Source organism: Mesitornis unicolor, unplaced genomic scaffold, assembly GCF_000695765.1.
Source record: "Mesitornis unicolor isolate BGI_N332 unplaced genomic scaffold, ASM69576v1 scaffold49460, whole genome shotgun sequence".
Taxonomy (NCBI): Eukaryota; Metazoa; Chordata; class Aves; order Mesitornithiformes; family Mesitornithidae; genus Mesitornis; species Mesitornis unicolor.
In genome coordinates, this window is record NW_010159852.1 from 18,723 (window position 1) to 31,531 (window position 12,809).

Below are 12,809 nucleotides of genomic sequence, written 5' to 3' on the forward strand. Positions count from 1 at the left end.
AAGGCCATTGCAGAAGGAGCGGAGGAGCAGCTGGACAAGAGAACAAAGCAGGCAGTGGCACCCCTTGGAGGAAGGAAGGACCGAGCCCCAGGAAACAGCTGATAGAGCTAAACTCAGCTTGTTTTTTTTCCTCTTTCAACAGTTCTTGTGCCATGGCAAACAAAAGACAGACATTCTGATTTGCTTTACTGTTTGGTTTGTGATATCAATTGAGTTTGTTTTGCAAAGATCTGTGGGAAAAGGTAGAGAGATCTAAATCCCGTTTCTCCTCATTTGCCTGTTTCTATGCTGATGAAAACTCCAGAGAGTTCTGTTTCTTTCTCCCCTGCATCTGCTAGAAGTGGGGATGATGGTGGTGCTCAAGGACCATTCCCTTCTCCGGACAGTGATCTGCGCTGGGTGTACGAGTGTGCTTGTGCTGTGGCCTCCTTCTGCTCAGAGCTGGGGTGTGCCAAGTAACTACCCTTGACACTCCTGGGACCCGAGTGCACTTAGTGCTTCTCAGGATCACATCTTCTATTATTAAGAGATTATCATTATGTGACCTTTAAAAATTTATGCGGGATCACATTTCACAAAAGAAACACTTGTATACTTTCAGATGAGTCATTTCTACTGTGCCCTGTCAAACCACACTTAAAGCAACAATTCCATTTAGCAGAACTTCTTCACTAATGTGTCCAAGGGCAATGTTTGGTCATTACATTTTAGAGGATTATTGAAAAATTGTAATGTGGGTTGTTCTCAGGATACAGAAATAAAGGGAGAAGTAGATCTTTTAACCCTTTTCAAGAGCAAGCCAATTAAAATTTGTCTGAAATTTGTTGATTGTTTTTGTATCCAAACGGCACATACACGTAAGGCATCCTGCTTATCATCACAAAAGATGGTATTAGATGAAAAGCAAGCAAAAAATAGTGTAGCACTGACTACACTTCAGAAAGTTGTGTGCCTCTGCAATGGCATATGATTTCTGCCTTCCGTAAGAAATTTGGGTGATATACCAATATTTTACTTCTTTGAGATATTTTTTTTAGTTGTGTCCCATTAGACACTTCCAGGTCAGTGAAGGGGGTAATTCCTTGTATGTCTCTGGATGATCACTTGAGCAGGCAACAGGTATGTTCAAATGGTTCCTGGTCTTATCAGGAATCCTACAGGAAGAAAAAAAATAATGTGTTTGGTCTTATTCTCAGTCAAAACCCAATGCACGCCCCAGTAGTGTGCAGTTGACAGCAAAGAAATGATGCTTTCTGAGTGTGTGGGGCTTTTTATTTTATTTTGCCTGTTTCCATTAAAAGAGTGAAATTTACCCATATAAAATAAGATCTAGTAAGAAAAAAAGTTCTCCAGTTAATACACAACTTCTGAATTTACTTATAAATTGTACTGAGTGCAAACAACTTCAAAATGACACGGACCTAATGATGTTTTGTGTGATGGACATACCAGAAACCCATACTTAAAGGTTTCCGGCCTGAGCCTTGGTCTGATAATGCTGACTGAATTAAATATTAAATAGCAGCCAAGGGAAAATAGACCCCTTCTCAAAAACAATGCATTTATCTTTTTTGTGATATCTTTTAATTCCTTTGCTTTTTCTCCCTTTTTACATTTGAGAATAATTCACAGTGTGTTTATCTACTCCTTGGCCTGCTGATAGTAACTTAACTCATTACTCTGATTCACTTTAGCTTAGAGAGATGCCATTTTCCACCTAATACACTATTTTTTTGCTGCTCAAATCCCACAACTGCAAGTGAGAGTTGTACAGTTTGAAAGCTCCCTTCACTATGGCTTCTGTTTTACCTGCTTAAATAAACCTCTCCTGAGTCATTGAGGCTGCCTTTCGTTGTTGCCACAGGATCTTTTCTTCTTTGAAAGATGATCTGATTTTTTAGATCTTGTTCTCAATAATGTTTAGTGCAAGGATGTTAGGTTTTAGCTTCCCTCTAATGCTATTTACTTCCCAAAGGCAGAATTAAAGCTTCATTTGAAAGATGTATGTTCTTCCAGTTCCGAGGGTTGAATAATTCTTGCTTTTTGGTGTTCCCTAATACAGCAAATGCTTATCGTTCTATCATCTTTCTTCCCAAATGATTTTGCCAAAGCTCCACACATGTAGAACTAGGTGGAAAAGACTAAAATTTCGGCTCTCTTCTTCCTTTCTTCAAATTCCTGTTCTGATAAAGATTGCAGAGATTTATGTATTTCTTACCTCTGCTTGTTTGTGTTTCTTCCTCCTTAAACATTGCTGCTGACTACTTGTGAAGTGTGTTTGTTTCTGCTATAAAATGGTAATATTTGAGTTTTGAGCCTCGGGAGTTACAAGGTTCGGTTTAGACTCCTGTTTCTCAGCCCGTTCCTTCATTATGAATCATAGGAAAGCTTCAGGATTGGGAGAGATTTATTCTAAGATTAGGTTCAAGTTTTGATAAAATTCCATTAGAAAACCAGCTCTCATAAAATTCTGAATTGGAGTGATTTGAAGTATCAGAGAAACTATGTATGTTTCTAGACTTCTCTCAGATCAAGCTGGATCAGCTCAGTAAAAGCTCAAAAGATTTCAGTGCTACTAACTTAAGATTTTGAAGTTTAATTCTTATTCACACTAACCCCATCCACAGTCCTTTACTTTGGTCTGGAGAGAAGCTGTTGTTGGTCCATCTCTATTTTCTGCTAAATTGTGAACATGCAGTCTTTTGGGTCTGTGGTTATGGTCTTGCATTTTCTGTCCTTGAGAAACACAAGTGCCGTGTCAAAGCATGGTGTTCTTCTATATGGTGTGACTTTTACTGAAGGTTATGTGGAAAAGGCACATGGAAGAGACTGAGGTTACTTGACAACTATTTCTTTTGAAAACACAACTATGGAAGGAAGAATACAAGTGAAAGGAAAGAGGTCGTCTGACAGGATCTGTCTCGCCACACACCGATGGCAGAATTCTGACTTTTCTGTGTCATACTTTCCCAGTTCTTGTACAATGGTGCCAAGTTGCAGCTAAGTAATGTCTTGTCAGAGGGACCATGCTGTGCCATCAGGGTACATTTTGATGATGACATGACTCATCAGTTCTTCAAGGCATTAGTGCCTTCATCTCAGTAAAAATTAGAACATTTATTGCTTCCCAGAAGAAAAAAAAAGACAAAAAATACTCCAGAAGCCTCTTTAGTGTCTGTGTTCACTAACCCTCACTAAGCTCCATATCCATCCTTTTGTACCAGACTTTCTGCTGCTTTCAGCACCTCCACCACCTTCCAGGTTTCATGATCTTCTAAGGCCAGATGGATCTGGGTTCTGTGATCTGTATTTGAGCACTTGTCTCCCTTTCTGAAGGGAACACTGACTGTACATAGAAATTTAACATGTCAGGGTATCTCTCAGTGTTAACTTTTGCTTAGAGAAATTCCATGTACAGTACAAATTACTTGTGGGCTGATGTGAGCTGCTGCAGTGCCCGTACAGCTCCTTCACTTCCATGGTTTTAGTGAGGGAGCGAACAGTTCACTTTTAACCATTACTTTTGATTTCAAAGTGGTTGATCTTTCTGTTCTTGTGTCATTTCTGGTTTTCAACCCAACAGAAGATTTTTCTCTGTATCCCTAAAAGTTGAAAAAAAACCAAACACAAAAACCAAAAAAAACCAACCAAACAAACAAAAACCAAAGAGAGAAAACAAACTGGATTTTATTTTCTTTCCATTAGGCTTATGTTGTTATTGATACTAAGATGTTCTCTCTTACACATGTTGTTTACAGTAGAGTATACGTCGTAACATGTACTGGCATGAACTACAGTTTGTAGGGAGACCCTACTCAGGAATGCTGTGCCTAAACTTGCAAAAATTAGAGGAGTTACCCAAAACCCATAAAATAAAATTCATCTGTTGAGCTGTCCTTTTTACAAATATAACTTGCCCCAGGTAAGCTCTAGTTTAAGTTACCATTTTCTAACTGTTTTGCTTTGGAGTGAATCCCTGTCACTACTTGTATTCTGGTAGCAGTAATGACGACCATCTTGATTAGCCTTTAGTGGGATGTTGCACAGTTTTTAATTTTAAATGGTAATACTACTAATCCATCAGTCCCGGTATTTCAAAAGGTATAATAAAGGAGATTCAAGTGACTTCTGACATAGTGATCACTGTTAGCTGAATCTGGTAAATACAGAATAAGATACAGCATCAGATGCGGCAGTAAATGTTGGGTCAGCTGAGGGAATGCCGTTTTGACTGGAATCTCGCATCCTCAGTCATGTAGCGGTGCAGCAGAAAGCAGAGGCTGACCTGCGCTCCCCTCCCAGCTGGATCGGCTCCCGGGGGGGGGGGGCCGGCGGCTAAACACCGTGCAGTCTGTGGCCCCAGGGGGAAGGTGCCAGGCCTGCTCTGGGAAGGAAGCAGGAGATTCTCCCCTCATTTGTCTCTTGGAGAAGAGTCTGTTAGTGCTGTATATAGTAATAGTTTTTATTCAGAGAGCTTTTTAAAGTTAGGAAATATGAAGTTGTTCTTTCACCTGCTTGCATGTAATTTACTAATTATAATTTTCATAGGTTTACTTACAGTGGTTTTAGGAGTTTTTCTTGGCCCTTGATGGTAGTAATTCCTTCCAGAAACCAACAGGGAGTGCGGGTGAGAACTTCCTCATGCAGCTTAGCTACCGCTTGATGAGAATTTTCTCACTGGTAGCAGACCCCTGTGTTGGACCAGTTATAACCACTGAACAGAGAGAGAATGGGTGACTGTCTGACTGATTTTTGCCTTTTTTTAACCTTTTCAAATTGATTGTTTTCATTTTAAATGGAAATTGTAGGCTAGTTGTCCTTACAGGACAAATCTAACAGCACTATCTTCAATGGGGAAAAAAATTAATATGGAAGAAGAAAGCAAGCTGAACATTAATTTAAAAAGAAACCATTTTTAGGCAGAAATTGCACAGACATTTCCCCTTTGAAGAGCATATTTAAGACAGTTTTCCCGTATGCAAAGATGTTTAAAGACAGAAATAGTCCATGTACTAAAACAGAATTATACTTCAGAGTTTCTAGATACAGAAAAATACTGATTATACAGTTTCTTGATGCAAAATATATAAATTGTGTTACTGATATTTTTAAGAATTATAGACTAGTTTGTTTAACTGTATGCTTTTCGTTGTTGACATTGTACATTAAGTCTGTCTGTGTGTCTGCAATAGGCTGGAACAAATGGTTATATGGCTCCGGAAATCCTGAAGGAAGAAGAATACGGCTATCCTGTGGACTGGTTTGCTATGGGATGTAGTATTTATGAGATGATAGCTGGGAGAACACCGTTTAAGGATTACAAAGAAAAGGTTGGTAAAGATGAGGTTAAAAGAAGAACTCTGGAAGATGAGGTGATATTTCAGCATGCCAACTTTACAGAGGAAGCAAAAGATATTTGCCGACTGTTTTTGTCCAAGAAAATCGAGAATCGTTTAGGAAGCAGGTATGCCTTACTTCTCAAACTCCATAAAAGCCAAATTAGAGCTGCAAACAATGTTATTATTTTACATATTACACAGAATGAGGTCGAATCTTGACTTTCTACAGAGTACTGAATCTTCCCTTTCACCTCTAGGAAGAGAGAGGTGGAAGGTTTTGAAGATAGTAAGAAATTGTTGCAATAGTGTGATTGTCCATCCTCACTGCAGATTACTCACAGGAGTTCCATTCTTAGTATTTTGTGGGATTAGACTACATAGTTCTGGGAGAAGGGAGCAGCCTGTTTACCTCCTAAAGGTAAAAAATATTCAAGTAGATACCTGCATCTGTGCTACTGCAGACTGAATGCAAAATCTTAGGCTGTATCACTTACTGGAATGATGTGGGCAAATATCCAGATCTGCAGTGTGGATCCTCTTCCCTGCAGATATCGAACTTGCAAGGCTGTGTCATTGGCTTCTTACTGAAGAGGCTTTGTTTTACTCAAGTGCTTTAAAAAAACTCTTGTAGACGTTCCGGTCTTCCTAACTCATCCCAGGCAGAAAAGGGAGGAAAAGAACACTGGGCACAAATACATTTTTTGGGACTTGGCTTTGGGTCAATGAAGACTGATGGATATGTCTCCGACTTAGCAATTTCAAGTAACTGTTCAATGAGAAGAAAACTGGAAAGCTAAGCATTGTAATATCTCTGATTCCTCTGGTGTATGTGTGTATATTGCATATATAAAAAATTCAGTGCCTTTCTAATGAGACAGACGGGGGATCTACATTTGCAATATAGACAGAATAAAAGCAATATAATAAAAATGTAAAAAAATAATAGAAAACTGATAGTACTGTGTTTACAATGCACCATTATTTGAATCACCTATGAATACAAATATATGTATCAGGTGCTTTTTCAATCTAAAGGTGAAATAGATGCATGGACTTAATGAAAATGTTCAGATAGTCTTCTAAATTTATATGTCATAACAATGTGGAATAGTTCTGCAAAATGTCACACGTTTGTCTGAAAGAATTAGCTTTAATGAAAGATAATATGCCATTAATATACGTATTCTTGTTATTCCAGTGCTAAATGAAGACAATACTCTTTGTGCCTCATGGGTTTTCCCAACAGCTCTGCAGTGCTGAAAAAAAAAAAAAAAAAAAAAAAATCAGCAGCACATAGAGTATGTTTGATACAAAGTCTGTATTATTTTTAATACATTTTAAAAGCTTATTTGAAAAATAAATTTAATACAAAAAACATGTAGACCATTCCACCTTACCGATCAGCATGCTTTGCAGACATTACAGCATTTTGCAAAGTAAACAGGTTTCAGAGTAGGGGAAAATGAATTTGAAATTTAGACGTTGAGTGCCTTGGTCAAGTTCACAGAATTACAGAGCCGTAGAATTCAGCAGTTCTGAAGCAGAACCAGCAGCAGACTGCTCCCTGTAACCACGTTCCCTTTGCCAGGAGAGTCCTTTACAGTCATTCTGCCTGCGTGCTGTTACATTGTTTCTCAGCGATGGGAGAAATGTACACGGAAAGGTAACCACAGAGATTATTTTTAGTTTTCTGCTATTTAAGGTATTCTTACTCTTATGTGCCATACTTAGAGAGGGAAAACGGTAGGTTGAATACCACGCCTGGGCACGATTCACAAAAGCCTGCATGTACCTCTTAAACAGGGTGATACTATTCAGGACAGCTCATCCTTATGTGAAGATTAGTGCTGTAATTCTACTAAGGACAACAAGACCTTGGGTTATCTATGTAAGTGCCTGTTGCATAAGTTAAAGCTGCTCAAGGACAGCTTTACTTTGTACACCTGACCTTTTAAAATACTCAGCTCTCTTATGGAAGACTCAATGTCACTGGCTAACTCGGGAAAGATACAATCCTTGTTCTCTACTCAAGCCTTTTGGGGTTGACATCTCAAATCCCAACTCTGTAAAGTTAATTTTTTTTAATGAAGGAATACAGAATTGACAGAGTTTAGATGAATTCATTTGCTCTAAGTTTCATAAATGAGCAACTCACACAGGAAGAGCCAATATTCATCTCCAGCTAGTTGGAGGATGCCTCAGTTAGTTCCAGTAGATGGCATATCTGTAGCTTTATGTTTGTAAACTTTTTATGGTTTTGGTGGTGTCATAAAATACATCAGGAGGGGAAACACTGCAGCAATCCATTCTAGAGCCTTCACCAGCTTCTGGTGCTTTTTGGTTTATGTTACAGAAAAGAAAAGCAAAATAAACTGAAATTTTTGTGAGTGCATATGCCCAGCAGCTCCCAGGAGAGTAATTCATTTGAACAGCAACTCTAATGCACTTCAAGTTAACAGTGAATGTAAGTAAATTGCATCAGGCTGGAGGACTGCTCAGGTACTTGCTTATCACCAGCTAGTTAGGTTAGGAGATGACTTTGCAAGACTATGTCTATGCAGAGGTCACGGTCCCTGTTGGCTTAATCTCTACATCCATAATTGTGTTCATATGGCTCTTGGGTTGAAAACATCTTTTTTTGTTTCATTGCCCAGGGTGCCTGATGGCAGCATCCTCCAGGCTGTGATTTAGCATCATGGTCGTGGTGGTGTGCAGTGGTTAGTGGCTGGTGGTGACCTGCTCAGAAGAACTGGAGAGGAGAGGCACAAAATGATTGTTTTCTACCAAGGGAGCTGAAAGGGCAGCTGGGAGTTGCATCTCAGCTGTGCCTGGATAGCACCAGGGCAGGCTGGAAGCATGGCAAGGACAGCATAGGAAGAACTGGCAGTAGTGGCAAGCTGGAGGAGCTGTTCTGCATACATGGTATAAGGTCTTCAAAAAGGAAGATTGTTCTATAGTCACACAAATCTGCTACTTCTATATGGTGTTTCTACACATTTGCAAAGATAAAAACACTTGCCAAAAGATTTGCATTGTGTTCTATTTGTAGAACATTGTCTAGAAATATATGAAGGCTTACACTATGCTAAGTATGTGATTTTGTAAGGGAGTGGGAGAAGAAAAAAGCAACATGTTAACAACCACCATTTTCTAAGGCCAAAAACCAGCCAAATTTGTTTTTCCTGCATTACCATTTTCAAAACCAGTGCTTCCATAAATACATTTTAACAAAGAATGAATGGGTGTAGGAAATGGAGTGGTCCTTTCTGCTCTTCCTTTCACTAGAATTCAGAACTCAGACTTTGTGTGCCTTGATGTCAGAGGCATAGTTCAAAAGCTGTGGTCCTTGGTCACGATTTAATGAGTGCACATAAACAAAAGTTCTTCCTAAGGTCTGCAGTTGTTTTTTGTAACATGTACTTAAAATGTGTATTTACAATTATTTTAGTCCTTTCTGGATTTTGGGGGGTTTTAACAATATTAATAAAGGATTGTGTTTGTGACAGTGACACACATACTTTTGCTAATGTCATAATTTCTGAATCTCTTGCTTAAAATCTTTGTTTGTTTATAAGAGTAGTTCATTTGAATGAAGAGACTTCACTGAAACTGGGATTGCTTATTAGAGTGACATAACTGTTTTATGATGTAAATGCATGGCTACTTTGAATTAAAATAAAACCAGAAATCTCATTTGTCACCAGTTTCCTATTCAGGCTGTTGTTCCTCAGAGTCAGTCCCTAGATGTGTTAACCCAGTGTACCTCGTCTGAAGTTTAATAGATATACTAATTAATAGAGAGCCAACCACTGGACTTGCATTGGGGGACAGTAGATGTAATACTCCCTCTCCCCATCCTGCTGTTGTCTTCAGTTCTGGTTACAGGGTGTCTTTGGATGTGGATGTCTCAGTGCGCTGCCAGAAGCAGCTCTTGCATGGCGCCTTGCCTGGTCTAATGTACCTGGAGAGGTAGAGCACTGAATAATGGGATCAGGATGTTTTCTGCTTCTCAGCTTTGCTTATATTGCGCAATGCAGCATTCTTTAGTTATGAAAAAAGGAGTTGCGTTCCCTAACTCTAAAATACTCTCATGTATACAACACGAAGACACACCTGAGAGCAAAACATCATACTGATTAACAAACTTCTGCTTTATTGCAGGAATCAAGATGATGACCCAAGAAAACATAGTTTCTTCAAAACGATAAATTTCCACAGGCTAGAGGCAAACCTTATTGACCCTCCATTTGTGCCAGATCCATCAGTTGTCTATGCCAAAGATGTTGCAGACATTGCTGACTTCTCTGAAATACGAGGAATTGAGTTTGATGACAAAGATAAGAAGTTCTTCAAAAGGTTTGCAACGGGTGCTGTCCCTATAGCCTGGCAGGAAGAAATTATTGAAACGGGACTGTTTGAAGAACTGAATGATCCCAACAGAGTAGAATCTGGCGGATACGCAAATGGAGGTGAAGCTAAGTCAGGAGTTTGTTTGTTGTTGTAAATATCACATCATTAACAAAAAGAGTAGAAACCATCTCAGAACTTTCCATATTCTGACACTGTTTCAGCAACTCAGTGCATCTTTAACATCAGTGTAATATGACATTGACAGGCTATGTAGGACCAACAAGTTCTGCTCTAAGAAAGAAGATGTTTTCGTTTTATTGGAGGTTTATCAAGATGAAGAACCACCTTTCTCTAAGAAACTTAGAATGATAGAAATTCTGAAATACAGAAAACAGTAATAGAGTGAAGAGGCAACACCTTTTGAAAATTACTGATTACCATTTTGAATATAATCACTTACTGGTTTTCTTTGTTTTCTTGTTATTTCTACTGACATTTCCTCTTTGTTCTACAGTTTTCAGGAAGTTTTTTTAATTTCCATGTAATATTCTCAGTTAGGCAATGGAACTCATGTACCATGTCAAACTTGGAATCTTATTGGTTAGCCAGTCTGTCTGTTGTTTTCTTAATTTCTGTTAGTTTTTGAATGGTTTCCGTGTAACATGTTCAAATTGTCATAAAATGTAAAAGAAGGCTCTACATATCACTAGGAAGTAGGACCGGCAGGAGCAAACTCTTTTCAGCATTAACAGAGTGAAGATAAGATTGCACCAAATTAATTGAATAAAGCATTTATTTATTTATTTACTTATTATTAAGTGTATTATTTTAAATGATAATACTATAGACAAAGAAAATGTATTTATTAGTTCTTTTTGACAATATTAAACTTTTATCAGGTTTACTGATCATTTTTCTGTATTTCAGTGATAAATTAAGCTACAGATAGGCCAAAGCAACTTGTAACTGGCTTTTTACAAGACATTTATTTCAGTGCAATATAGATTTTAGTTCAGTAGTTGAAAAATAGATTATACTATCAAGTGCTGTAATGCTGGTAAGGTTATGTGTACAAGTTGACACCATCTTCAAATGTTCATTGAGTCTCATGCAAATTTTGAATGTGTCTTATTTTCAATTTCATGACAACCTAAATTGAATTAATTGGAAACATTTCTGCAAATACTTGTTACTGCTGAAGCATTATGAGATGCATCGTACTGGTTTTCTCTGGTAAGAAAACAGGTTGTAGTTTGCAACAACTTTTAAAACTGATTCTGCATGCTGTTCACTGTCTTCTGTCTAACGATAGTTTTGATTGACTGAAGTGGAAGTTGAAACTGCTCCATTTCTTGGTGTCCTGGAGGCTGCTAATACGTGTTTCCTGTTTTCATGGAGCAAACCTCATACTGAACTTAGACTTCTTTTTTGATAGACGCTGGGACTGAACTCACACATCTGTTTTGAAGTGGAAAACCAATAGACACAATGTGTTCTATAGTCGGGTCCATCATGTGGAACGCAGCTTTAGTGTTTGTTTATGATCTAATAGCTCATCCCAAACATTGCAGTAATCAAACTCCTTAGTTTTAAATACTTTAAGTGATTTAGTCACAGCTAAGTAATACATTGATAAAGCATTGTGTTGTTCTAAGTAAAAAACCAATTGTTCCTTTTAAGTTTGCTTTTCCAGTGCTTTATATACTTAATTTTCAAGTGAAAATCATGAAGAACAACGTCACTTAGGATTAGTGGCTAATTCTGTTTATTAATTATGAGCATATAATCGTCTGTCTTTTGAGGAGAGACTTTCTGTCAAATAATTTAAAACAAGCTGAATTCCAACTTGGGATTTTAATTGAGAAGGATGATCCTGAAAGATTATGAAAAGCAGAGGAGGTTGAGAGGAAAGAGTCATGTGGGTGTCACAGATTTAGGAGAGTGCTTCCACTGCTGACGTCCAGTGAATTTTTTCTTATTGTTTCCATCTGTAGAAAGCTCTCACAGAGTGGTATTAGGCTAATATAATTAAGAAACCCAGACAGAAAGCTTTATTTTATATAAATTAAAAGACAAAAAACACACACAACAAAAGCCAACACCACCACAAAAAATCCCCCCACCTTATTACAGCTATGAGAGACATATTAGTGCTGGTGGCATCAAACTTTTGCCCTGAATTGGTACACCCCAAATCCACAGAATTCACAAATCCTCCAGAGCCATAAAGCAGTACTCTGAAATGGCTGTAGGTTTTCTCCTGTATAACTAATTTTTCAGTATATACATGTTCCCATATGGAAAGAGGTTATGTATAGATAGAACCAGAATGTAATGTCATGTGAGAATCATACATCCCCTACGATACCGAGTGTTGGAAGTCTGGGTTTTTCAAAATGCATTGCAATACTGAGATCTGTGAATTCAGGACATCCTATGCACATAACATTGGGTTATTTAGAGATACTTTAGTGTCAATAAATCCCAGCAGTGTGTATATCAGTGAGATATTGCAGCGTTAAGTGTTCCATGAAACATTCAAAGCAGCACATCAGTGGTCTGATAATGCACAATTTGGCGCAGTGTGTGACGGAGAAAAATGTGTTAGCTTGAAGTTATTAATTTTAATTTTCTAAAATTCTCTATTTCAGAATGTGGACAACTTGTGTTTGCACAATGAAGAGACAGAGCGAAGCAAAGATTATTTCTGTTAGCATTTTCATTGCTGCTTTTAAAAATTAATTTCAACTTCTTTTAAGTAACCTGTGAAATGCTTGATTCTTTTCTCCTTCCTGCCACTGTAAAGTTCCTTGTTAAACTTTCAGGAACAAAGTTATTTTAACATCCTGCTTCACTTTAACAAAACAAAGCCAGCGATCCTAAGAGATTTCTGCATTTGATGAATTGTCTTATTGCAGCCAATGATGCTACTCATGTGAGTAAACTTAAATGTATATGCAAGTGTGCAAGATCAGGGCCCAAGACAAAAGTATTGACTGAGTAATTGGATGTTTGTGATGGAAAATGAGAGATGAAGTTGTGGGAGGAAAGTAACCTTGTGGTTGTGGGGTACTTCAGTTCTTGTGGCAAAGGTTCCAGTATAAATTGGGGAACGACCTA

General features: G+C 38.0%; 1 protein-coding gene across 1 annotated transcript in view; it reads left to right on the forward strand.

Annotated features, from left to right (window-relative positions):
- Positions 1-9,843, forward strand: part of GRK7 (G protein-coupled receptor kinase 7) — a 19,669-nt gene extending 9,826 nt beyond the window's left edge. Inside the window, exons 3-4 of the mRNA XM_010188026.1 lie at positions 5,193-5,464; positions 9,501-9,843. Coding sequence (XP_010186328.1) covers positions 5,193-5,464; positions 9,501-9,843 — 615 coding nt within the window. The remainder of the gene's footprint in view (positions 1-5,192; positions 5,465-9,500) is intronic.
- The last annotated feature ends 2,966 nt before the right edge of the window (positions 9,844-12,809 follow it).